Source organism: Periplaneta americana, chromosome 17 (genome assembly GCF_040183065.1).
Source record: "Periplaneta americana isolate PAMFEO1 chromosome 17, P.americana_PAMFEO1_priV1, whole genome shotgun sequence".
Classification (NCBI taxonomy): domain Eukaryota; kingdom Metazoa; phylum Arthropoda; class Insecta; order Blattodea; family Blattidae; genus Periplaneta; species Periplaneta americana.
Genome location: NC_091133.1, coordinates 96,917,839 through 96,945,794, shown reverse-complemented (window position 1 = coordinate 96,945,794; position 27,956 = coordinate 96,917,839). Strand labels below are relative to the sequence as shown.

Sequence of the window (27,956 nt, the reverse complement as noted above, 5' to 3'; positions counted from 1 at the left end):
AAATTAGTTGCTTCTTATCTTCATGAAACTATATAATTATTATTATTACTATTATTATTATTATTAACATTATTATTATCATAATTATTATTGTTATTATTTTTATTATAACCAATACTTACTTACTTTTAAGAAACCCAGAGGTTCATTGCCGCCCTCACATAAGCCCGCCATTGGTCCCTATCCTGAGCAAGATTAATCCAGTCTCTATCATCATATCCAACCTCCCTCAAATCCATTTTAATATTATCTTCCCATCTACGTCTCGGCCTCCTCAAAGGTCTTTTTTCCCTCCGGCCTCCCAAATAACACTTTATAAGCATTTCTGGATTCGTCCATACGTGCTACATGACCTGTCCATCTCAAACGTCTAGATTTAATTTTTCCAATTATGTCAGATGAAGAATACAATGCGTGCAGTTCTGTGTTGTGTAACTTTCTCCATTCTCCTGTAACTTCATTCCTCTTAGCCCCAAATATTATCCTAAGCACTTTCTTCTCAAACACCCTTAACCTATGTTCCTCTCTTAAAGTGAGAGTCCAAGTTTCACAACCATAAAGAACAACCGGTAATATAACCGTGTTATAAATTCTAACTTTCAGATTTTTTGACAGCAGACTGGATGATAAAAGCTTCTCAACCGAATAATAACAGCCATTTCCCATATTTATTCTGTGTTTAACTTCCTCCTGAGTATCATTTATATTTGTTACTGTTGCTCCCAAGTATTTGAATTTTTTCCACCTCTTCAAAAGATAAATTTATAATTTTTATATTTTCATTTCTTACAATATTCTCGTCACAAGACAATCATATACTTTGTCTTTTCGGGGTTTACTTCCAAACCTATCTCTTTACTTGCTTCAAGTAAAATTCCTGTGTTTTACCTAATCGTTTGTGGATTTTCTCCTAATATATCCACGTCATCCGCATAGACAAGCGGCCGATGTAACCCGTTCAATTCCAAATCCTCTCTGTGATCCTGGACTTTCCTAATGGCATAATCTAGAGCAAATTTATAAAGTAAAGGTGATAGTGCATCGCCTTGCTTTAGCCCACTGTGAATTGGAAACGCATCTGACAGAAACTGACCTATGAGCACTCTGCTGTACGTTTCACTCAGGCACATTTCAATTAATCGAACTAGTGTCCTTGGGAATTTCAAATTCAATAAGAATATAATTTAAAACTTCTCTCTTAACCCAGTCATATGCCTTTCTGAAATCTATGAATAACTGATGCACTGTACCCTTATATTCCCATTTTTTCTCTATTATCTTTCGATTGCGTTTAAAATAAAACAAGCTATGATAATTTTCTCTTTAGGTGACTGTTTTATGTTAACTGACAAGTTTATACAGGATTGAGGACGATAGAGCCTGAAAGGAAGCAACAATTCTTTAAGGGGAGTGGGTAGTGATGCCTGTGCTATTAAAAAATTTCAGTACAAACGTTTGGTTCAATATTTCTAGGCTTTTAGTATTCGGAGTGGAATAAAAATTTCCAGGCTTATACAATCAATCATTCTGAATTCATTGGAATATAAATCAACTAATTAGTTTCAAATCCAAGTGTAAAAGAAAGGCCCTAACTGATAACCTGTTTGACCACTTTGATAAGTGTACCTAATTCTTCAGGTGCACATTACTTGTTACATTTTTCACTCATATATCTTGTATATTTTTAAGTTATCAGGTAATATATATTGTAAATTCTAAAGCAAAATTTAGTTAAATATTTCACTTCTAGTGAAACAGAAAAAATCTTGAACTTTGCTTAACATTTTTTGCAATTTTTTAATGCATATATATATTTTTTTCTCGTGTTATGTGAGTGATATTCTTAAACCCGTAGGTCTACTATGTATAACACAGGCTGCAGAAAACACTGTAAAAATTTCATATAAACTGATTCTGTAGTTTCAGAAAAAAATGCACTTAAGTTTGAAAAATTTCAATTTATGGAAAGCTCCATTTAAAAAAAAGATGTATGAATTACATACACCGCCAAATTTAAGGAGGCCGTTTGAATGGCTTATCTGCAGAAATACCTCCCACAATATTTATATTGTTTTAAACAGGAAGTTTTTACTTTTTTTTTTAACGCAAAATAAATAATCGGATTTTTGACCCCCAATCACTACCTGGTTCCCTTAAGTATATAAATGGTGCATGCAATTTATAATTACAACAATATGCCTCCGGAGGCTTTGACTATCGTTGTGTGTTCGGTATCTTTCGCCTTTGAAAGAAACACTGACCTACCTATTCATATCCGCATTAATTATAACGTTTCTTCTTTACAGAGATATAATGGATACTTGTCAACTTTTGCTGTGCGCAGTCGTTTATCTCGTTCTGTTTTCCAATGCTTCGAGTGTAGACAAAACAAAATTCGGCTGTGCGTCTATGGAAAACAGTGACTTTAATTTGTTGATGAGCAGCAGCCGCAATAGAACAGGGCAGTGGACAGCCCAGGTATTCTTATTTTAAGATACACGTAATAAGACTCAGAAAACGATATTGCCATTTCGAAGTCACAGAATCAAACCCGAACTTTTCTTGTCAGAATCATATAGAAACTAGAAATACATATTATGTCCTGTAATTTTCTCGTGTATATCTTGGTTGTCGCGTAAAGAAAAATGCATTCGAAGAAAAATTATATTTCTTTAAATTCAGGACTACAAGACTGTTGGGTAATAGTGTGTAAAAATGAAGAGAAAGGTTTATCAGTATCTCCGCAAAGACCATTTACGTTAGACGAAGTATCTGTTAAAAACTATGAAGTTTTCGTTTTGTAACTGCACTTGGAGGTGAAATTTCAATGTCCTAAAACAATAAAAGTTGATATCTGAAATTTTGTACCGCTATTGTGCTCCTTATAAATAAACTGTACAACAAATTCCATCTAATTTGGTCTAGGAATGTGTGAGTTATTAGGAATTTTGTTAATTTAAATTATTTTTTTAAATATCGCAATTATTATTTTTTAAAATTTTAATATTGTTGTCTATTATTCCATTTTTATATAACATAACTCAAAATGGCCAAAGAATTAGCAACTTCTTCCAAAAAATATTTAAACAAATGTGGGGCTTAAAGAAAAACTTGATAGTTTTGTTTCAAACATACTAAAAACCTTTCACAAAAGAATAATTCAATGAAGCAAAAATGTTGTAGGAAAAATAGCATATTTAGCGCAGCAATATATGAAAAAATAAAAACAGAAAAATTGAGTTTGAAACTAAATAAATATAAGCACGTGCACATAACTTCCAATAATATTGGAAAGGTATAAGTGCATGAAAATTGCCCCAGGCATTCCTTAGGCTCCAAATAAAGGGCCGTATCCATAGACATTTTTAGCGCGGGATTCCGGTGGATGATCAGCGTTTTTCGTATTCATAAACCAGTGTTAGCGATAGGATATGATTTGTGTTCTCTACAAGTAACCAGTCGATAGCCGGTGTTAGCTTAGTACGCTCGTAGCGCGTGCTGCGAAATGTCTATGAATAGCACCCAAAATGTTTAAATCTAAAAACTAAAAATTTAAATTTTGACCAAAATAACAATTCTTCACCTACGTGTGCCCTTAAGGCAAATTGAAAATTTTGATAGGGAATATGAATTTATGAAGAAGATATATCCAATGTTGTCAAATGTCAGTAATAATATAGAAAAACTTTTGAAGTGTAATACAAAATAGTACAATAGTATTTAATGCTGCAACCGCGGACGGTTGTGTTCAAGATGGTAGATTTCAGAGCTGCAGGATGAAGGCGTTGCGTGTATGATTCAAAGAAACCAAGCTATAACACAAGTTCGAAAAAAATTCAAACTATATCGGTACTTTACTACGAAACTTAAAACTTATACTGCATGTGGTACAAAATCTATGCTGAGACCTGTTGTTCTGTGCATCACATCAGGACATCAAGACATGTTTGCGTTTCTGACACAGCTGTAAAAATATTGGGGAGTGATTCTTTCGAAGACCATTTAAATGAAAGAGATCTGCGTCCAGGAAAACTATTGTTCTAATGTGATTTTACAGGGAGTTTTATGAAAACGTTTTTAAAGAGACATAAGATGATTAAGGAATTTTGTATGAAAATATGTCAAAGAATCGTGACAACGCTCGAAACTGTAGGTTTGGAGGCAGATAAAATTCAAATACTTTCCTGACAGCCCAGAGGTGAATGTATTTAGCGCCCTTTATAAAGTGGATGTTTACTGCTCCATTTCCTTCCTGGTGAAATTCAGATATGTTTCTGTAGTTTTTTTTTCTTCAAAATTTGACAACGATGATCAACAAGAACATATTCATTTCCAGCACCGACTAATTAGAGATAGGCCTACATGTGACAAAACTGCCACCCGCTTTTCCGAATCCGATATCCATGTATTTATTCTTATTTAAATTTGTTGAAGATAGAATGATCCATGAACTCAAAATTTACCACCGCAGTTGCAGCACTGAAACCAGAAATGTTACTTGGTGTATAGTAAGACACTGGCACTTCGTTGACATTGGAATTCATATCAAGCCGAAATAATCCGAAGTGAAATTTGAACTATTTTACTATTGCAGTAATATATATATATACATATACATACAGGTTGAACAGCAAGTAATGTCCTAAATTTCAGGGATTATTATTCTTTGAGATATTTCTAACAAAACGCTTTATATAATTTTCCTTGTTTTTGCTTCCTTTTCGAGATAAATTTGTTTAAAAAGTAATATTTCAGAGCGTATTTTATGAAAGTAATTGACTTAATTCTCAATATGCTCAGACAATTTCAGAAAGAAGTGTATTATGATAATAAATTATTGAAAGAATTTTACTCTTCTTCTTTAAATGTGCAGAATTTCTATCTAAACAAATGTAATTTTTCGTTCTGAAAATAAATTTTAAATTGTTACATTTGTTTGGATCAAATTTCTGCATATTCAAAGGATAAAACAAGAATTCTTTCAATAATTTATCATAATACACTGCCCTCTTAAATTGACTGAGCATACTTATTTTAAATTAAACCAATAGCTTTCCCAAAACACACTGTGAAGCGTTTCATATAAAACAATTTTTATCTCGGAAAAGAAGGAAAAACGAAAAAAAATTGTAGTAAACTTTTTTGTTTGAAATATCTCATAGAATAATCCCCTGAAATTAATAACATTACTTACTGTTCAGCCTGCATATATATGTTTGTTATCTGAAAACAATAATAAATGCATTATACATTTCAGATTTAAAATTCACTTTTGAAAAACTTTATATTAGGTTTGGCAAATGTGAAAACACTTGGAATTATTTATTTTAAAATGCTACAATTTTCTATGTCCGCTATGATTTAAAAAAAATTATAGAATAGAGAAAGAATTCAGAAATGTGTCTAACAGTACAGTATTCTCATAGCTTGCTCATTATAAATATCTAGAAGCATCTCAGCAATGAATTCTAAAATTTGGCAATGTATATTTTAAACCTGTGAAGAAACCCAACACCATTAACTACTGTAATTACGTTTCAGGTTCAATTGCAACATGGAACTAAAGAGAAAGTCGGGTCTTGGGAAGTTGATGTAGACCATTCAGCAGAAAAATGTGAATCTGGTAACGTAGTGACAATTGTTGCTACAGTAAGAGGTAAATATTGACCTTAAAATGGAATATTATACGTACAGGCCTACCTATCTGTGCGGCCAGGCGCAATACTGAACTAAACGTCCTACGTCATTTTTTACAATCGCAGAGCGCATGTAACATCAGACCTGCCAACCTAGGATACATAAAATGCGGGAGATTAGAATGTATTTTTTACTTGGTTATTTAACAACGCTGTATCAACTACGAGGTTATTTAGCGTCAATGATATTGGTGATGGTGAGATGATGTTTGGCGAGATGAGGCCGAGGATTCGCCTTAGATTACCTGACATTTTCCTTACAGTTGGGGAAAACCTCGGAAAAAGCCCAACCTGGTAATCAGCCCAAGCGGGAATTAAACCCGCGCACGAGCGCAACTCCAGATCGGTAGGCAAGCGCCTTAGCCGAGAGAATGTAGTTGTGGCTATTTTTTAATAATGCTAATAATAATAATAATAATAATAATAATAATAATAATAATAATAATAATTATAATTATAATAACTACAGTAATAGTAGGCTCTAACAACAATAAGGGCACGAAGACATAACTTTAAATTCGAAACAAGTACGAATTTTGTGCACCGTTGTGTAGTAACGGTTGGGACAAATGATCTTATTGAGTTTTTTCCGAGGTTTCCTCTTAACCCATTGAGGGGAAATGCTGGATAGCTTTCGGCGCTGGACTCCGAACTCATTTCGCTGGCAACAACACCTTCATCTCAATCAGACGCTAGATAACCACGACAGTTGATAAAGCGTCGTAAAATAAGCAATTAAAAACACGAAACTGCAATCACCTCTAAAGGTCGAGGATTATCTTATCAGTGCAGGAGAGCGGAAGTCTTAAGATAAATGCGGGTGATTCGATCAATGTGCCTGGAAATCGGTAGGTCTGTAAAATTCACCCACAAATTGATGATAACAAGGCCGTAGCAGCGACCTGCTTCCGATACGGCTCGTCCCTTGTCTACACAGTACAGACGATACTTCGCCCTGAATGATAGTTGCTATCAGAAGATGACATGTTGTTAGAACGATTAAATTTTAAGTAAGATAGGTATTTCAGCGTGTCTTAATCCAGGACAGGAAAAGTTGAGCCGATTTTTGTCATACAGAGTGAATCCTTGTTTCAACTGCATAACGAATTCTGGCAAAACTTTCATGTAAAGTTTCCTTTTCACGAGCACAAATATCGTTTGTAGGATTGTGAGACATTACCAAGCCTCAGAAGTTGGAATCAGAGAAATTATTTTTATTACATAAGTTGTTCAGTAAGTTTTGCCTCCGGATATGTAACTTCTGTATTGATTAATGGATATGAAAGATGTTACACTTCAAAATAAGCATTAAATATCCTCTTTCAGAGAATTAAATCATTCTTCGATATAGTTCCTACCACCATTGACGCACTTTCCATGATGTTTGAGAATAATGAACCGGTATGTTGACGACACCAACAACGTCTGATACTGCATTGGTAATCTCTTCGTCGAATGCCAAACGTTTTACTAGGTTTAGCAACTTTAAATAATGATGCATCTTCCTCAATTGTAAATGGGGAAACTATAAATTACTGTGCCCAATGTTAAAGAAATGGAATGTTAATGAGCACATTTTAGTAATTTCAACACTGATTTTAAGACCAATAACTTTGTTTACATTTCAAATGTGTGCGACAGGTCGTCATACGAAAAGACCTAAAACCTGTGGGCTTAATTAGGCCTACATTCTAAGAATAAAGACTTTTAGACCAGTGCAATGGATTTCAGAAACCCCCTTTCTTTAAGGAGTTAGATACAGCTTACAGCAGTAAAATTTTGGAAATAGTCAACATTTTTTTCTCCATTACTGTATCTTGTACAATAATGAAAACTGGTATGTGTAAAACACTGTCCTTCTGCTATATGAAAAAATATCTTTACGAATTTAAAAAATATATGTATTTACTTTTTTTTTTTAATTCTGTTCACTGTGCAGTGATGAAGCGTTTCCCGCATAACTCAAAAACTATCCAACATTATGTGATGAATTTTTTAATGTATATTTATGCATGTCATATCTGCAATATTATGCAAGATTACTTCTCTACCTTTGATAGATTGTCTGATAAAAAATAAATTCATTATAAAATGGTCAGATATCAGTATTTTTCTCTAACACAAATTAAAAATATATGTATTATTTATTAAGGAATGCATTTGAAAGAGCACTATATTATAAACATGAGTTTCAGCAATAAAATAAAGGGGAGAGGACATGAAAAAGTTAAAAAGTTTATGAGTTATGTGGGAAACGCTTTATCACTGTACAGTGATCTACCACCATTATGAATTTTGAAAAAAAAAATATATATATATATATATATATGAATAGTTTTCTTTAATCGCAAAAATATTCCTTTCATATAGCAGAAGGACAGTGTTTTACAAATACTAATTATCATTATTGTACAAGATACAGCAATGGAGGAAAAATAGTTGAATATTTCCAAAAATGTTACTGCTGTAAGCTGTACCTAACCCCTTAAGTTCCCCACGTATCAATCCTCTTACTCTGATCTGAAGGCAGATTTACACCCATTTGTGCTTAAATTCAACCATTTAAATGTGTATTCTTTTATTCGTTCATGCATAATACCCTATTCCTTTGTTTAGACATTTATTTATTCTTTGTTTCTTCTAACTCACCCTTAGTATCTCGATTTTCATTTGATTCATGTTAGGAAATTTCTAGCAAACAGTAAACATATTCCAGGTCCTAGAGCTCCACCAGCGCCTGGCTATGAACTCGTGCCTGGATTTGGGTATTACAAATTCTACGTCACTGGAAAGCCTTGGCAAGATGCGGAGGAAACCTGCGAACAAGAAGGTGCGCACCTCGTCATAGCGAACTCCATGTCCGAGGTCGTGGCCATCAAGAAGATATGGGACCGCTACCCAAGTCCGTACACTGACTGGAGGAAAGTTTACGTGTATATGGGAGTCACCGACATCGCAAAGGAAGGCCACTTCGTCTCTGTTCTTGGTAAGATGATTTATACATTGCTTCATGTAGCCCAGTGCTGGGCAGCAAGAGCGGATTCTACTCTCTCACGGGGAGCCATATAATTTCTCTTCATCCCCTTTCTTCCCCGCCGAACACCGCGCAGCGTTGATTTAGTGACGGATGTTTATTAAGCGTCCCCGTTTAGAGTCTAGATCTGCTCCCGATGCCCAGCCCTGATGTAGCCTATACACAATGTATCCGCGAAACTTTAAATTTCTTACGTAACGAACGCTATAAGGTCTGGTTTTTTGCATCAGCAATTATCATATCGCCACTGAAGTGTACATTTGTTTCACTAGAAACAGTGTTCCCTCCAATAACGTTTTGATTTTATATTATTTAAAATATGATCAATATAGGGCAAATCTGACCCCGGAGCCATAATAGTCATAACGCCACCTGTATTCTTTCTTACTCCACTACAACCCACTAACAAGTAGATAATCGACATAAATAGACGCAGAGTAGAAATTTCAATACTTTTTTGCTCTATGATAGAACGAAAAAAGCAAATACGTATAGAAGAATGCGGGCAGGAATTGTTTTGTTGCATGCAAGAGTAGGCCCTATGTCCGTACAATGGAGAAACATTGACTCGTGTTTTCTTTATTTTTTAATTTTACTGAGTACACATAGAAAGATTCAGTTTTTAAATCAATTATTTATGACATTCAAACGGTTCTCGATATTCCGTAATAATTACGTTTCTTCTGTCTTTATTAATATCTGTTTTTTTTATTTCTACACTGCAAATTTTACCCCATAAGCGGTTAACTTCGGGAAGTTCATTTTTTAAGTTTCCTTGATTATTCATGTACTCAATAGGGGTAACTTTAGGTTGTGAATACGTTTTAAAAGAAATTATCGTTACTGTACCTACAACTTAAGCATTTTTTTTCACAATATTATTGAGGTGGAATTTACATATATATACCGATTGAAATAGTACAAATACTTGAATTACGGACAGAATTATTCCAAAAATAATTAACGAAAATGATAATAATAATAGTAATAATAATAATAATAACAATAATAGTAATGATAATAATAATAATTATAGTAATAATAATAATAATAATAATAATAATGTGTCTATAGTACTCTCTCTTCAATTTCCACATAGCCAGTGAAAACATTGTACACACTAAATCCAATCAGACTTCTGTAATTATAACAAACGCACTAACTTCTTGTGTTTCAGAGCTTGAACATTCAGGCAAAGAAGTTGAATCATGTGATCCTGAAGTTTCCTCGGAATCATGTTCTCTTTTTTCAAATATTCTGACTCAAATTCTGTTCTGAATACAAATCCTTCCCTAGTTCCTTTTTGGTTTCCTGTTCTTGGCCTCTCAAATTCATTCTCCTTTTTTCCCCCTTGTCTTCATTGTATTCGCTTTTCTCTCAGTATTTCCTTTGTTTCCACTATATTACTCCTGTTTTCATGGCATTACTCTTGTTCTTCTTAAACAATCTCGTTCTCCACGTATATTCCTTGTTCGCCTTATATTCCCCTTCTTCGTCTTGTATTCATTTTGTTCACATTCTATTCTTCCTCATTCTCCTTATATTCTCAAAGTTATCTGTGTATTCCCCTTGTTCTCCACATGTTTCTATTGCTCGCATTGTGTTACCCTTGTTCTCATTGTCTTCCTATATTTCTACTTGAATTCCTCTTGTTCTCCTTTTTCTCCATGTATTCACTTCGTTCGCCTTTTATTCTCAATGTTCGTCTTGTACTCTCTTTGTTAGCCTTATATTGCCCTCGTTCTCCTTTTTCCTCTTATCCCCCTTTTCTACATATATTATCTTTTTCACTTTGCATCCCTTTGATCACTCCTCATCCCCCTTTTTCTCCTTTTAATCCCTTTGTTCTCCTTGTATTCTCCTCTTTCTCCTTGTAGGTATTACGCTCGTTCTCCATGTGTTGCCCTTGTAACGGCTTGAAGGATTGAATTATTATTTGACAGTCATGGAAACACTAGTAATGCCCCACTTCGATTATTGTGACTCTCTATTGACCGACCTCAATGTCAACCAGTCGCAAAGATTACAACGTGTTCATAATTCTTGTGTTCGCTTCGTCTGCGATGTCCGTCGCGCTGACCACATTACCCCATCCTTCCAAACTCTAAACTGGCTACGGCTTAACGAACGTAGAAATTTTCATTCTCTTGTTCTCCTTTTCCAAGTCCTTCACACTTCTACACCTACCTACCTTGCCTCCCGTTTCAGTTACCTGTCATCATATCATAATCTCTTCACACGCACGCAAAATAGCCTCATACTAGCCATACCAACACATAAGACTTCATCGTATTCATCATCTTCGCGCTTGTGGAATACCCTACCCAGTGACATCAGAGACTGTCGGAATTTAGTAGCGTTCAAAAGCAAACTTATTAAGAATTTTCTTACTGCGTAGTGTAGGTTTAATTTTTACTTAGTTCATAAAAAAAAATTTCTCTCTTCTTAATTTTTACAATGAACTGTCTAGCTTTTATTAGTCTGTTAATCTTTTAGTACTTTGATTTTTATTGTATTTGTAAATTCAATATTAATTGTAATTATAATTGTAATTGTATTCTTAATACTGTAGTTGTAATCCCCTGGTAGAGGGGAAGAGAAGGCCGATGGCCTTATCTCTACCAGGTTAAATAAATAAATAAATAAATAAATAAATAAATAAATAAATAAATAAATAAATAAATAAATAAGTAAATAAATAAATAAATAAATACATTTTCTGAGGTATCGGAGGAGTTAAGTTATATTTTCTACGTTAAAAGTGTCCTAAATGGAGATGAAGAGGGGAACTTCTCGTGATTTGGAAGGAGTAAGTTCCCATACTTTCAGAGCATGTCGGTAAAAAGCGAAATATGTTCAAAGCAGCGAAAAATGTTATTAAATTTGTTAACATAAGCTGCGGATTAATCATAGGATCGTGAAATAGATTTATGATACACTGAGACGAAGTCACTGTAGTTAGGCCTATATAAGGGTTATTAATTTTCTTGTCTACAATGACTGTTTCAGGGGAGACTCTTAATGCAACTGGTTTCAGCGTCTGGGGTCAAAGCCAGCCCGACGGAGGCGCCAAGGAAGACTGTCTGCTGCTGGCAGTGAACGCACTACTCCACGATGTTGCATGCAGTGCCGCAGTGTCCTTCATTTGCGAGAGAGAACTTGATTAGCCATAAATGAATTAAGATAATACCTTTAATGTTTAGTATCATTGCTTTTTATAGGAAAATGAAGTGAATTCTCACGCTCAGCATTGTTTGTGTGTACCGTAATGAAGTAGAATATCTAGATCAAGGTTGTCAAAGTCAGCGCTACGATTAGTAGTGGCAGCATTGTTACCACAGGACAAATTGAGGAAAGAACGTGACTATTATTACAAAAAAAGAAAAGGTCACCGTTCATGTCTTGGCTGTAGCGGAATATGAATGTGGTTAATTTACTTTGAAAAATCAAGCAATTTTTGCGAGAGATAATAAACGTGCTCACACAGTTTTATCCTTGCATTTGTATTCTTTCATTTTTTTCAACAAATATATTCATATTATATTTTATTTATATTCGAGTAGATATACAGTGAATGTAAAAAGTATTCGCACGACGACATTTTTACTACAAATTGAGACTTAAATGAAGTACTATTAATTCTTGGTATGAAATAAACTGTTCACATATGATAATAATGCATCACATAGCAAATACACACAATAAATTTTCATAATTTTGCGTGTAGGTTCTGCCATAGTTCAATAAATTGAATGCCTAACAAAATTACAGCATAAAAAGTATTCGCACACTCAACTCTGTTGACGAATGAAAGGACTCATGCGGAACGCAGTAGGCACATGGTACTAAGAAAACGCTCGTAATGCATGTTCCAAGATAGTTTGATTCCAGAATTACAAGTAGTATATAGCTATCACGTCAAATGGGACGAAGAGGGAAAGAAACTTCTAAGAAAGAAAGGGCTACTATCATTCGTCTGCATAATAAATGTAAAAGACTGAGTGAAATATCAATGATTGTGAATAGAGGTAAGTCAACCATCAAGCGAATGATAGACAGATATGGGGAAAGAAAATCTAACGAAAATTTAAGGAGAAGTGGCCGGCAGAGAAAAATAAACGAATACAGTGGCAGAGCAATGATACGAAAAATTAAAAAGGATCCGCATATTAGTGCGGCAGAGCTTCAGTATGATCTCGGTATAAGTGTTTGTAACAGTACAATCCGAAATTGCCTAAGGAGCAGCGAATGCCTTGGTAGAATCGACCATAGGAAATACTACATCAGTAAAGTCAATAAGAGTAAAAGATTAGACTTTGCTGAAATAAATCTTAACCGAACAGAATGCTTTTCACTGATGAAAGTACGTTCAATATATTTCAATCTGATGGGAGAAGTTTATTGTGGAGAAAAAAAAAATTCTGAACTGGAAAAGAAAGATCTTCGTCCCACAGTGAAACAAGGTGGAGTTTGAGTACTAGTATGGGGGTGCATGAGTTCAGCAGGAGTGGAGTCGTTGGCTTTTGCAGAGAGCAATATGGATCACCAACGTTACACTGATATTCTGAAGGATCATGTAGTGCCTAGTGCCCAAAAATTGGGCATCAGGAACAATTTCTTATTCATGCAAGACAACGATCCCAAACATACGACCCACAATGGTTGACTGTGGATTCTCTATAGCATCCCTCCATACCTTCAGGCACCTCCCCAGTCACCAGACATCAACCCAATCGAGACCTAGGGATTATTTAGAAATATGACTTAGAACTAGGCATAATATCAGCAAAGAGTCTCTAAAGACTGCAATCATAGAAGAGTGGAACATTCCAGCAAATATTACTTCAAACTTAGTTAATTCTATCCCCAGAAGTTTAGAGGCTACTGTAAAATGCAAGGGCTACCTTACAAAGTATTGAAATTGAAAAGGAACTGACTAAAGTGTGACCAGTGTGCGAATACTTTTTGTTCGTATTTTTGTTTGGTATCATTGTGTTTTAATCAAACATAATTGTTTATTTTGAGAATTGTACAATTAATTTTGTGTTTATATGTAAACAAATAACAGAGAATGTGTATACTTGCGCGTAACTTGTGTTCATGTCCGACAAGTTGAGAGTATATGATTTGAAGCACATTTATTATTGCTATATATTTTTATTACCCACCGTGCGAATACTTTTTTACATTCACTGTAATTATTACCATAAAATCCTGGAACATGTTTTGTATTGTGACGAAGCCTATCACTGTATGTTTAATGGCTTAATAAATTGAATTGAATTGAATTGAATTGAATTGAATTGAATTGAATTGAACTGAACTGAACTGAACTGAACTGAACTGAACTGAACTGAACTGAACTGAACTGAACTGAATTGAATTGAATTGAATTGAATTGAATTGAACTGAATTATGAGGATGGATGGAAGAGAAACACCCAAACAATTTTATTGAATGACGCAAAGAAAACGAGAAAGACCGAGACACAGATGGTTGGACGAAGTGACGGAAGATTTGGTAAGGATCGGAATTCGGAATTGGAGAAGGAAAGCACGGGAGCGAGAGACTGAAGAAGAATTGTTGAAGATGCCAAGGCTCACCTCGCATTGTAGGGCAAGTGATGATGATGATGATGATATTCGAGTTAGCAGTGTGTAATATTCTTAGAATGCGTATATGAACGTCAAAGAATAATCTCTCTCTCTTAATCTTTTGTTTAATACACAAATTACAATTATTCCCAGTACTTAATTAAAATAAACATATTTTCATTTAACTAAATCTTTGTTTCCTTTTTCATTTGTAATGCTGTGGATGGATCGTGTCGTTGTCCTCTAAACTAAATAAGTTGGATTTTTCACAACTAATTATTTTTATTCAAAGCCACTCAATTAAGGGACACATGGACAGAGCTTTCGGCCAATATTGCAAAAATAGTATAACTCTTTTGTCATAAATAGTTATCTCATAGACTAGTTAAACATTTTATTCTATGTTCAGCCCTGCCCACCATTTCGCAAGTGTAGCGTCGATTTTTTAAATTATTTAAACCTACCATACCTAATAAAATTTAAGTTTTTTTAAACAATGTTTTTTGTATATGAAAATGTCTCTATGGGCCTCCATTTCTTCTGATTTGCATGAAATTTTGTAAGAATACTCAGCGTACTCCAATATATAAAGTTCTGCATGGAATCAGCTGAGTATAGAAAACTTTTCTTGACAAAATTTTTTTTTAAATTTCGAAGTGGATGAAAATTATCGAGTAAAAATTGCGATTTATATGTAAATTTTACCTTAGTAAACAGTACTCACAATTAACAATGCATGCGCAATTCCTTTAATCATGAGATGTAAGTACTTTCCAGAAAATATTAAATGCAATAACATTTCGGATGTTTTGAATTCGTGCATTATTTAATATCACTGACATAAGTTAAAATCAACATCTGAGGAACTGACGAATGAAACTTGATAAAATTTTATACTGTTATTTAAATATTGGACAACAAAAACACACCTACTTTAAAAGAAATTTATCCGAAAATTTAGGAGTTTCAAACTCAATTCTAAAGTTCCTTAAAGTATATTATAAAATTTTAAGTATTTATTTATTGTATATAATAGTTTTATACCTTGAATTTAGTGTTTTAGAAAATGTTATTTTTGTGTCTTTACTGCAACCTTTGTTCTTCAATACGATCAATAATCTTCAGAAATGTTATGAACAATGTGTCGCACGTGATGGTACATATTTTGAAAATATACTGTACCAAAGCAAATAAATAACATTTCAGTGTCATTTGATTTGCTGCATACCTATTGTATACATTTAGGGTGGATCTACAGAGATTTGTTTTGCCGTATACTGCATAAATTTAGGGAGTATCTACCGATATTTATTTTGCCGCATATTGTATAAATTTAGGGTGGATCTACCTAGACTTTTTTGCCGCAATTTGTATAAATTTACGTGGATCTACCGACATTTGTTTTGCTGCATATTGTATAAATTTAGGGTGGATCTACCGGTATTTGTTTTGCCGCATATTGTATAAATTTAGGGTGCATCTACCGAGATTTGTTTTGCCGCATATTGTATAAATTTAGGGTGGATCTACCGAGAGTTGTTTTGCCGCATATTGTATAAATTTAGGGTGGATCTACCGATATTTGTTATGCCGCATATTGTATAAATGTATGGTTCTACCGAGATTTGTTTTGCCGTATATTGTATATTGTATAAATTTAGGGTGCATCTACCGAGATTTGTTTTGCCGTATATTGTATATATTTAGGGTTGATCTACCGAGATTTGTTTTGCCGCATATTGTATAAATTTAGGGTGGATCTACCGAGATTTGTTTTGCCGGATGTTGTATAAATATAGGATGGATCTACCGAGATTTGTTTGGCGCATACTGTATAACTTTAGGCTGGATTTACAGAGATTTGATTTGCCGCACATTGTATAAATTTAGAGTGGATCTACCGAGATTCGAACCCATCCCCTTGACGCGCTACCACTGAGCTTTTCAAGGAATTATTCTCCTGCAGATTCACAGATAAGACGTATCGCATCTTAGCCAGTGCTATGACATTTAGAAATGTTGTCAGGGTTGTGAAATGTAACTTTAGTTCCTTCTGCAAATATTGATTATGAATATATTAATCAATATTAATTACTAAATACCAAACTTAAGCTATTATAACAACATACATGAATGAAACAAGTGAGTGAGTGAGTGAGTGAGTGAGTGAGTGAGTGAGTGAGTGAGTGAGTGAGTGAGTGAGAGATTCGGGAGAAACAATAAATAAGTGAAAACGTGATATGTTATTTATTGAAGTTTTCAGGGCGAGAAATTTAAAATTTAAAGGAACGCTTAAAATAATATTTCACAACAACGGATTAGAGACATATCGATGTCATCTTTTGCCACAATAAAGGCACCATCAGGATATACTAAGTTTGGAGAAACATTGACAACTGACAAGGAATCGAGATTTTTCTGAAATCCTTTTGGCTTACAGACGATAGAAAATCCTGAAAGTTTATTCCTTGAATTGATAAATCTACAGAACAGCACGCCACTCAGATTCCAGCGAAATCAGGAATCGAACTGTTCGTAATGCTGTCTAAGTCAGAATTTCTACTTCGGGCAGATATCGACTAGACGAATCCGACTATACAGGTTTCGTTGACACACTGACGACATATAGGTTCTCTGAAACTCTCTGTGGAGGATCGACACCAGATAACTACATGAAATAAATCAACTTTTCTCTTTGATTATATTCTCTTTGCTCTATTATCTTTCTATTATCCTTGTTCTGTTATCTTTGCACTCTTCTTCTCACAAGTGAGTTGAATAAAGTTGGTGGCTATTCTGGCAGAAGATTATTCGCTCCACACTCGCGGAACGTTGCGCTACAAGGCCATTTTGCTCAAGCGCGCATTGATTCACAGTGGTGGAAGAAGGTAGTGGGGAGTAGTGCATAGCAAACTTTAGTCATTTGACTAACCCCAATACAGGTTTCGCTACATCAGGTGTGAGTTCTATTACTACAAATGAGTCACAATAGATTTCCCCTTAACTCCCCACTCCACCTTCCCCAGTTGACACGAGTAGACAAGCAGTTAAGCACTGTTCAGTGACGGATTACATCATAGCTGTTACGAACTTTTGCTTTCTCTGGTCGCCAGAAATCCATCACTGATTCACAAAGCCTATTGTGTATTTTTCATAAGACAGTGTAAGCAGAAAGTACATGCGAGGGGATTTCAGAGCTCCTTTTCACTTCTCCGTTGTGTTCAGGGTTGTACTATATGGTACTCAATATTGCAATGATTTTAAAGACGTATTGACATCAAAAACCTTTGATTACAAAATTATTCGGGACAATACTAATAATTAAGTATTTAAAACTTCCATCTTTGCTGTTTTATTCTATTATCATATGAGAAAAGTACAGAAGTAGGCCTAGTATATTTTGGATAAACCCTTCTGATTGTGAGTCAATGAGGCATCAGAAACTTGTAAACCAGTTAAATGTGATTTTGATTGAATACCAGAAAAATGTTACACACGGTACTACGCTCTCTTCTACATTCTTATTTCTTTGAAGATTTTGAAAGCGTTGGCCATTAGGGACTGTATGAACTCGACACGTGACTCATACAACACATGCTACTTTTGATCGTCACATGTTTTGCATTATGTGAGCCAGATCCTCTAGCAACAAAGTATATCAATATGATAATCGGATTCATAAATACCAAATCACCTTAAGAGCTAAGTGGAGCTGTATAAATACCAGATAGATAGCTATATCATTTAACAGTCACTTTCCGGAGAGCTTCGTAATACTTCGAAACTTGGTAAGTTGTTGCACTGCAAAACCTATACTTGACTTCTTATAATATAAGGATATCAAACGAAATTAGTTGTTTCTTATCTTCATGAAACTATACAATTATTATTACTATTATTATTACTATTATTATTATTATTGTTATTATTATTATCATAATTATTATCATAATTATTATCGTTATTATTTTTATTATATCCAATACTAACTTACTTTTAAGGAACCCGGAGGTTCACTGACGCCCTCACATTTGCCCGCCATTGTTCCCTATCCTGAGCAAGATTAATCCAGTCTCTATCATCATATTCCACCTCTCTCAAATACATTTTAATATTATTTTCCCATTTACGTCTCGGCCTCCTCAAAGGTCTTTTTCCCTCTGGTCTCCCAACTAACACTATATATGCATTTCTGGATTCGCCCATACGTGCTACATGCCCTGCCCATCTCAAAAGTCTGGATCTAATGCTCCTAATTATGTCAGATGAAGAATACAATGCGTGCATTCTGTGTTGTGTAACTTTCTCCATTCTCCTGTAACTTCATCCCTCTTAGCCCCAAATATTTTCCTAAGCACCTTCTTCTCAAACACCCTTAACCTACAGATCCTCTCTCAAAGTGAGAGTCCAAGTTTCACAACCGGTAATATCACTGTTTTATAAATTCTAACTTTCAGATTTTTTGACAGCAGACTGGATGATAAAAGCTTCTCAACCGAATAATAACAAGCATTTCCCATAATTATTCTGTGTTTAACTTCCTCCCGAGTATCATTTATATTTGTTAATAATATACTTTGTCTTTTCGGGATTTACTTCCAAACCTATCGCTTTACTTGCTTCAAGTAAAATTCCCGCGTTTTTTCTAATCGTTTTTGTGGATTTTCTCCTAACATATTCACATCATCCGCACATACAAGAGGGTGATGTAACCTGTTCAATTCCAAACCCTGTCTGTTATCCTGGACTTTCCTAATGGCATACACTAGAGCAAAGTTAAAAAGTAAAGGTGATAGTGCATCTCCTTGCTTTAGCCCACGGTGAACTGGAAACGCATCTGACAGAAGTTGACCTATATGGACTCTGCTGTACGTTTCACTGAGACACATTTTAATTAATCGGAATAGTTTCTTGGGAACATCAAATTCAATAATAATGTCATATGAAACTTCTCTCTTAACCGAATCATATGCCTTTTTGAAAACTATGAATAACTGATGCACTGTACCCTTATATTCCCATTTTTTGTCCATTATCTGTTGAATGCACTTAAAATAAAACAAGTTATGACAATTTTCTCCATAGGTGACTGTTTTATGTTAACTGACAAGTTTATACAGGATTGAGGACGATAGAGTCTGAAAGGAAGCAAAAATTCTTTAAGTATATAAATAGTGCATGCAATTTATAATTACAAGAATACGCCTCCGGAGGCTTTGACTATCGTTGTGTGTTCGGTATCTTTCGCCTTTGAAAGAAACACTGACCTACGTATTCATATCCGCATTAATTATAACGTTTCTTCTTTACAGAGATATAATGGATACTTGTCAACTTTTGCTGTGCGCAGTCGTTTATCTCACTCTGTTTTCCAATGCTTCGAGTGTAGACAAAACAAAATTCGGCTGTGCGTCTATGGAAAACAGTGACTTTAATTTGTTGATGACAAGCAGCCGCAATAGAACAGGGCAGTGGACAGCCCAGGTATTCTTATTTTAAGATACACGTAGTAAGACTCAGGAAAAGATATTGCCATTTCGAAGTCACAGATTCAAACCCGAACTTTTCTTGCCAGAATCATATAGGAACTAGAAATACATATTATGTCCTGTAATTTTCTCGTGTATTTCTTGGTTGTCGCGTAAAGAAAAATGCATTCGAAGAAAAATTATATTTCTTTGAATTCAAGATCTCAAGACTGCTGGGTAATAGTGTGTAAAAATGAAGAGAAAGGTTTATCAGTATTTCCCCAAATATCATTTACGTTAGGCGAAGTGTCTGTTAAAAACTATGAAGTTTTCATATTGTAACTCACATCGAGGTGAAATTTCAATGCCCTAGAACAATAAAAGTTGATATCTGAAATTTTGTACATCTATTGCGCTACTTATAAATAAATTGTACAACAAATACCATCTAATTTGGTCTAGGAATGTGTGAGTTATAAGGAAATTTGTTAATTTAAATTATGTTTTGAAATGTTGCCATTATTATTCTTAAAAATTTTAATAATTTTGCCTGATATTCCATTTTTATATCACATAACTCAAAAAACGGCCAAACAATTAGGAACTTCTGCCAAAAAATTTAAACAAATATGTTACTTAAAGAAAATTTCTGGCAGTTTTGCTTCAAACATACTAAAACGTTTTTAAAAAGTGTAATTCAATGAATTAGCGCAGCAAAATATGAAAAAATAAAAACAGAAAAAGTGACTTTGAAATTTTAAATGAATATAAGCGTATGCAGCCTCCATTTTTACATATTTTGGACCGAATTTCTGCATATTTAAAGGATAAAAAAAAAATCTTTCAATAATTTTTCATAATACATTGCCCTCTTTAATTGACTGAGCATACTGTAAATTAAGTCACTGACTTTCCCAAAACACACTGTGAAGTGTTTCATATGAAACAATTTTTATCTCGGAAAGGAAGGAAAAAGGAGAAAAAATTGTATTAAACTTTTTTATTTGAAATATCTCGTAGAATAACCCCCTGAAATTAATGACATTACTTACGGTTCACTCTGTATATAAATATACTTGTTATCTAAAACAATAATATACATATTACACAGTTCAGATTTAAAATTAACTTTGGAAAACCGTGTATGAGGTTGTCCAATTTGAAAACACTTGGAATTATCTATTCTAAAATGCTACAACTTTCTATGTCTGCTATCATTTTATAAAACTTTATAGAATAGAGAAGGAATTCAGAAATGTGTTCCAATGTGTTTAACAGTACAATATTCTCATAATTATCTTGCTCAATGTAAGTATCTAGCAGCATCTCAGTAATGAAGTCTAAAATTTGGCAATGTCTGTTTTAAACCTCTGAAGAATAATACTCAACTCCATTAACTAATTACGTTTCAGATTCAATTGCAACATGGAACTAAAGAGAAAGTCGGGTCTTGGGAAGTTGATGTAGACCATTCAGCAGAAAAATGTGAATCTGGTGACGTAGTGACAATTGTTGCTACAGTAAGAGGTAAATATTGACCTTAAAATAGACTATTATACGTATACCTATCTATGCGACCAGGCGCAATACTGAACTAAAAGTCCTACGTCATTTTGACAATCGCAGAGCGCACGTAACATCAGACCTGCCAACCTAGGATAGATAAAATGCGGAAGATGAGAATGCAGTAGTGGCTATCTTTTTAATAATAATAATAATGATAATAATAATAATAATAATAATAATTATTATTATTATTATTATTATTATTATTATTATTACAATGCCAATAACAACCGTAAGGGGACGAAAGCATAACTTTAAATACGAAGGAAGTACGAATCTAGTGCACCGTTGTGTAGTAACGGTTGGGACAAAAAATCTGATTTAGTTTTTTCAGAGGTTTTCTCTCAACCCGTTGAGAACAAATGCTGGATAGTTTTCAGCGCGGGACTCCGGACTCATTTCGCTTGCAATACACCTTCATCTCAATCAGACGCTAGATAACCACGACAGTTGATTTTTTATTTTAGTAGGTTATTTTACGACGCTTTATCAACAGCTCAGGTTATTTAGCGTCTGAATGATATGAAGGTGATAATGCCGGTGAAATGAGTCCGGGGTCGAACACCGAAAGTTACCCAGCATTTGCTCATATTGGGTTGAGGGAAAACCCCGGAAAAAACCTCAACCAGGTAACTTGCCCCGACCGGGAATCGAACCTGGGCCACCTTGTTTCGCGGCTAGGCATGCTAACCGTTACTCCACAGGTGTGGACACGACAGTTGATAAAACGTCGTAAAATAACCAATTAAAACACGACACTATCACCTCTGAACCTTGGAGATTACCTTGTCAGTGCAGGAAAGCGGAATTCTTAAGTTAAATGCGGGTAACTCGATCACTGTGCATGGAAATCGGTAGGTCTGTAATTCAACCACAAACTGACGATAACAAGGCCGTAGCAGCGACCTGCTTCCGATAGGGCTCGTCCCTTGTCTGCACAGTAGACACGATAAAGTTTTCTTTTCTCGAGCACAGATATCGTTTGTAGGATTGTGAGACACTACAAGCCTAAGAACTTGGAACCAGAGAAATTATTTTTATTAGATAAGTTGTTCAGTAAATTTTATCTCCAAGCATTACATATCCTCTTTCCGAGGATTAAATCATTCTTTGATACAGTTCCTACCACCATTGATGCACTTTCGCCATCGGTGTACTACTTTCTGCATGATATTAGAGAAGAATGAACCGGTATGTTGACGAAAGCAACAACGTATAATACTGCATTGGTAATCTTTCGTCGAATGTGAAGCGTTTTACTAGGTTTAGCAGCTTTAAATAATGATGAATCTACTTCAATTGTAAATGGACTAACTATAAATTACTGTGCTCAATGCTAAAGAAATTAAATGTTGACGAGAACCTTTCAGTAATTTCAACACTGATTTTAAGACCAATAAGTTTGTTTACATTTAAAATGTGTGTGACAGGCCGTGATACGAAAAGACCTAAAACCTGTGGGATTATTCTGCAGTGCTCGGGAAAAGTGACACAAGTCAGTTTCCGCAAACCTTTTTTGATAATTTATTGATAACTTACGGAACATCTGCTCGCTTGGAAAAAAATGCATAAGTATTTCTCTCAATACAATAATTCATACAGAAAAAACTCAAATCTACATAAACCAGTGTAAGTTGTCAATAATTTTTCAAAAAAGGTTTGCGGAAACTGACTTATGTCACTTTTCCCAAGGACTACAGAATTAGACCTACGTGCTAAGAATAAAGAAAGTATTTCAGAAATCCCTTAATTATATTTATTTATTTAAGTTCCCCAAGCATCAATCCTCTTACTCTGATCTGAAGGCAGTTTTACACCCATTCGTGCTTAAATTCAACCATTTAAATGTGTATTCATTTATTCGTTCATGGATAATACGGTATTCCCTTTGTTTAGACATTTATTTATTCTTTGTTTCTTCTAACTCACCCTTAGTATCTCGATTTTAATTTGATTCATGTTAAGAAATTTCGAGAAAACAGTAAACATATTCCAGGTCCTAGAGCTCCACCAGCGTCTGGCTATGAATTCGTTCCTGGATTTGGGTATTACAAATTCTACGTCACTGGAAAGTCTTGGCGGGATGCGGAGGAAACCTGCGAACAAGAAGGTGCGCATCTCGTCATAGCGAACTCCATGGACGAGTTCGTGGCCATCAAGAAGATATGGGATCGCTACCCAAGTCCGTACACTGACTGGAGGAAAAATCACGTGTATATGGGAGTCACCGACATCGCAAAGGAAGGCCACTTTGTCTCTGTTCTTGGTAAGATGAATTATACATCGCTTGAAGTATATGCAATGTATCCGCGAAACTTTAAATTTCTTACGTAACGAGCGCTATAAGATCTGGTTTTTTGCATCAGCAATTATCATATCATACATTTGCTTTGCTATAAACTATGTTCCCTTCAATAACGTTTTGATTTGATGTTATTTAAAACATGATCAAAAACACCAGGATAGGACAAATCTGGCTCCGGGGCCATATTCGTCTTAACGACACTTGTATTCGTCTTACTCCGTTACAACCTACTAACAAGTAGATAATCGACATAAATAGACGCAGAGTAGAAATTTCAATAATCTTTTCTAGTATGATAGAATGAAAGAAGTAAAGACGTATAGAAGAATGTGGCGGGAATTGTTTTGTTGCATACAAGAATACATCCGTACAATGGAGGAATATTGGCTTGTTTTTTCTTTATTTTTAAACTTTACTGAGTACACATAGAAATATTCAGTTTTGAAATGAATTATTTATGACATTCAAACGTTTCTCGATATTCCGAATCAATTACTTTGCTTCTATTTCTATTAATATCTATTTTTTTAATTTCTACATTGCAAATTTTACGCCATAAGCGGTTAACTTTGGCAAGTTCATTTTTTAAGTTAGTTTGAGTAATGATGTACTCAATAGGAGTGACTTTATGATGTGAATACGTTTTAAAAGAAATTGTCATTACTGTACCTACGATTTAAGGTTTTTTTTTCACAACATTATTGAGATGGAATTTACATATATACTCGTATAACCAATTGAAATAGTACAAATACTTTAGGAATTACAGACAAAATTACTCCAAAAATAAAATTAATAATAATAATAATAATAATAATAATAATAATAATAATAATAGTAATAGTAATAATAATAAGAATAATAATAATAATAATAATAATAATGTATCTATACCACTCTCCCTACAAATTCTACGTAGTCAGTGAAAACACTGTAGACACTAAAACCAATAAGATGTTTGTAATTATATCAAACACAAGAACTTGTTGTGTCTCAGAGATTGAACATTCAGGCAAAGAGGTTGAACAATGTGATCCTGAAGGTTGCTCAGGGTCATGTTCTCTTTTTTTAAAAGATTCTGACTCAAATTCTCTACTGAACACAAATTCTTCCCTCGTTTCGTTTTGGTTTTCTGCTCTTGACCTCTCAACTCCATTCTCCTTTTTTCCCATTGTCCTCTTTGTATTCGCCTTTCCTCCCAGTATTTCCATTACATTACTCTTGTTCTCACGGTATTATTCTTGTTCTCCTTGTACATTCTCGTTCTCCACGTATGCTCCTTGTTCGCCTTATATTCCCCTTCTTCGCTTTGTATTCCCTTTGTTCACATTCTATTCCTCCTCATTCTCCTTATATTCTAAAATGTATCTGTGTATTTCCATTGTTCTCCACATGTTTATATTGTTCGCCTTGTATTACCCTTATTTCTCATTGTCTTCCTACATTTCTACTTCAAGTCTTCTTGTTCTCTTTTGTTCTCCATGTATTAACTTTGTTCGCCTTTTATTCTCCATGTTCTCATTGTGTTCTCCTCCTTCTCCTTGTAGGTATTACCCTCGTTCTCCTTGTGTTGCCCTTGTAACGGCTTAAATGGTTGAATTATTATTTGACGGTCATTTTCTGAGGTATCGGAGGAGTTATAAGACATTTTCTTTGTTAAAAGTGTCCTAAATGGAGATGAAGAGGGGAACTTCTCGTGATTTGGAAGGAGTAAGTTCCCACGTCGGTAAAGAGCGAAATATATTCCAAGCAATGAAAAAGTTAATAAATTTGTTAACATAATACGATGAAAGAGTAATGGAACGGAGAAAAATTCTCCCCGGCACCGGGACTTGAACCCGGGTTTTCAGCTCTACGTGCTGATGCTTTATCTACTAAGCCACACCGGACACCCATCCCGGCGCCGGACAGAATCATCTCAGTTTTTAAGTTCCAACTCTTGGGTTCCCTCTAGTGGCCGCCCTCTGCACTACGTCATAGATGTCTATGAGCGTAGAACTGAAGTCCACACTTCCGCTTATTCCGTCGGATCCCGGCCAACTAGTCACTCATAACTAGTGCACCTCAGCACATGTGTGGACTTCAGTCCTACATTCATAGACATCTATGACGTAGTGCAGAGGGCGGCCACTAGAGGGAACCCAAGAGTTGGAACTTAAAATCTGAGACGATTCTGTCCGGCGCCGGGATGGGTGTCCGGTGTGGCTTAGTGGATAAAGCATCAGCACGTAGAGCTGAAAACCCGGGTTCAAGTCCCGGTGCCGGGGAGAATTTGTCTAAGTTCCATTACTCTTTCATCGTATGATGACGCAGAATATCTGCATGGAAATATCATATGTACTTCGGTACATTAAAATAATATATATTTGTTAACATAAGCTGCGGACCGAGAGATAGATTTATGATGTACTGAGACGAAGTACTGTAGATAGGCCTATATAAGGATTATTAATTTTCTTCTCTACAATGACCGTTTCAGGGCAGACTCTTAATGCAACCGGTTACAGCGTCTGGGGTCCAAACCAGCCCGACGGAGGCGCCAAGGAAGACTGTTTGCTTCTGACAGTGAACACACAAATCCACGATGTTGCTTGCCATGCCGCAGTGTCCTTCATTTGTGAGAGAGAACTTGATTAACCATAAAGGAATTGAGATAATCCCTTTGATTTTTAGTATCATTGCTTTTTAATATTAAAATGAAGTGAATTCTCACTCTCAGCATTGTTTGTGTGTACCGTAGTGAATTGGAGTATCTAGATCAGGTCTGCACAAGGTTTGCGCTCTCCGAGCCGGCTCACAGCTCATGAGCGGAATGCAGATATTAGCTGCGCTCTGTATAAGGATGGATTCGAAGAAGGGCTGATCTCGTACAAAATGTACACAAAATGAAGTACTATTACGAGTGTTTGTGAAATGAATTCCCGTTCAGTGTTTGCAAAAGTACCTTGGACTATTATTAATTAATAAAGAAATATTTATTTTACAGGAATAATAGAAATTCTATAGCAACTTACATGTACAATAACATTTTGATATATTTTTATTTATCATTACATGAAATGGAAGTTTTATGCTGTTGGCAGCTGAAATTAACAGTAGTCTACTAATCGTAATGAAACATCAGTTACCTACATATGTTCGATGTTTGCCTTTATTAAAGTTGATTATAGAAAACAGTTGCTCACAAATATAAATGTTGAACCAAACATAGCAAATCATTTTCACAGGAAGCCTGTGTAGTCGTGGATATTATCGCTAATGTTTAGTCTTGTAAAACTCAACCAGGCTAGTAGTATTATTCAAACCATCTTTAGCCCTTAGGTCACATTGGAGATCAATAAGTTCGAGCTGCAAATCGTTAAATGTTAAATGTTATGTTCCGTCTTTTAGATTTCTCCATACTATACTGTAGCAGTAGATAAGCAACGTGAAATAGTTACTGAGAATAGGCCTACACACTGCACTCCACTAGATAACTGAGTGGTCGTTTCCCTCTCCTCTACCTACAGCAAGTCTATGTCATTCTGACGTATGTTCCTCCACGTTTCGGCGAGCGGTAAACACGGCTCTCCCGTTCCGAAGGAGCGCGCGCGCTCGTTGAGCACTGTTTGTGCAGGTATGATCTAGATCAAGGTTGTCAAAGTCAGCGCTACGAATAGTAGTGGCACATTGTTAGCACAGGACAAATTGAGGAAAGAACGTGACTATGATTGCAAAACAAAAGAGACGGTCACAGTTCATATCTTGGCTATAGCGGTATATGAATGTGGTTAATTTACTTTCAATTTTTCAAGAAATAATATACATGCTCACACAAGCTTTACGCTTATTTTTTCAACAAATATATTCATATCATATATTATTTATATTCGAGTTAGATAATATAATTCCCACCATAAAATCCTCAAGAATAAGATGCCTTGAACATGTTATGAGGATGGATGGAAGAGAAACATTAAAAAAAAAAATTATTGAATGAAGCAGGAGAGTACAGAAAACGAGGAAGATCGAGACACAGATGGTTGGACGAAGTGAAGGAAGATTTGGTAAGGATCGGAATTCGGAATTGGACAAGGAAAGCAGGGAGCGAGAGACATGGAGAAGAATTGTTGAAGTGCCAAGGTTCACCTCGGGCTATAGGGCAACTGATGATGATGATGATGATGATGATGATGATGATGATGATGATGATGATGATGATGATGATGATGATGATATTCGAGTTAGCAGTGTGTAATATTTTTAGATGCATATATGAACGTGAAAGACTAATCTCTCTCTTAAATCTTTTGT

At 34.9% G+C, this 27,956-nt stretch overlaps 2 protein-coding genes across 2 annotated transcripts; both read left to right on the top strand.

Moving 5' to 3' along the window:
• The first annotated feature begins 2,311 nt into the window (after positions 1-2,311).
• Positions 2,312-13,814, top strand: LOC138693476 (hemolymph lipopolysaccharide-binding protein-like). The gene is made up of 4 exons (XM_069817463.1): positions 2,312-2,478; positions 5,542-5,656; positions 8,413-8,682; positions 11,740-13,814. The coding sequence occupies exons 1-4, from the start codon at positions 2,314-2,316 to the stop codon at positions 11,895-11,897; spliced, it is 708 nt and encodes a 235-aa protein (XP_069673564.1). The 5' UTR covers positions 2,312-2,313; the 3' UTR covers positions 11,898-13,814.
• A 4,260-nt stretch (positions 13,815-18,074) lies between these two features.
• LOC138692759 (hemolymph lipopolysaccharide-binding protein-like) lies at positions 18,075-26,300 on the top strand. The gene is made up of 5 exons (XM_069815953.1): positions 18,075-18,112; positions 19,637-19,808; positions 21,205-21,319; positions 23,355-23,624; positions 26,143-26,300. The coding sequence occupies exons 2-5, from the start codon at positions 19,644-19,646 to the stop codon at positions 26,298-26,300; spliced, it is 708 nt and encodes a 235-aa protein (XP_069672054.1). The 5' UTR covers positions 18,075-18,112; positions 19,637-19,643.
• The last annotated feature ends 1,656 nt before the right edge of the window (positions 26,301-27,956 follow it).

Excerpts from the sequence above, each read along its gene's own strand:
- LOC138693476 (XM_069817463.1), top strand. The coding sequence starts at position 2,314 with ATGGATACTTGTCAACTTTTGCTGTGCGCAGTCGTTTATCTCGTTCTG. Across the intron at positions 5,657-8,412 it reads AATTGTTGCTACAGTAAGAG|GTCCTAGAGCTCCACCAGCG; the intron begins GTAAATATTGAC and ends AACATATTCCAG. Across the intron at positions 8,683-11,739 it reads CCACTTCGTCTCTGTTCTTG|GGGAGACTCTTAATGCAACT; the intron begins GTAAGATGATTT and ends TGACTGTTTCAG.
- LOC138692759 (XM_069815953.1), top strand. The coding sequence starts at position 19,644 with ATGGATACTTGTCAACTTTTGCTGTGCGCAGTCGTTTATCTCACTCTG. Across the intron at positions 19,809-21,204 it reads CAGGGCAGTGGACAGCCCAG|ATTCAATTGCAACATGGAAC; the intron begins GTATTCTTATTT and ends ATTACGTTTCAG. Across the intron at positions 21,320-23,354 it reads AATTGTTGCTACAGTAAGAG|GTCCTAGAGCTCCACCAGCG; the intron begins GTAAATATTGAC and ends AACATATTCCAG.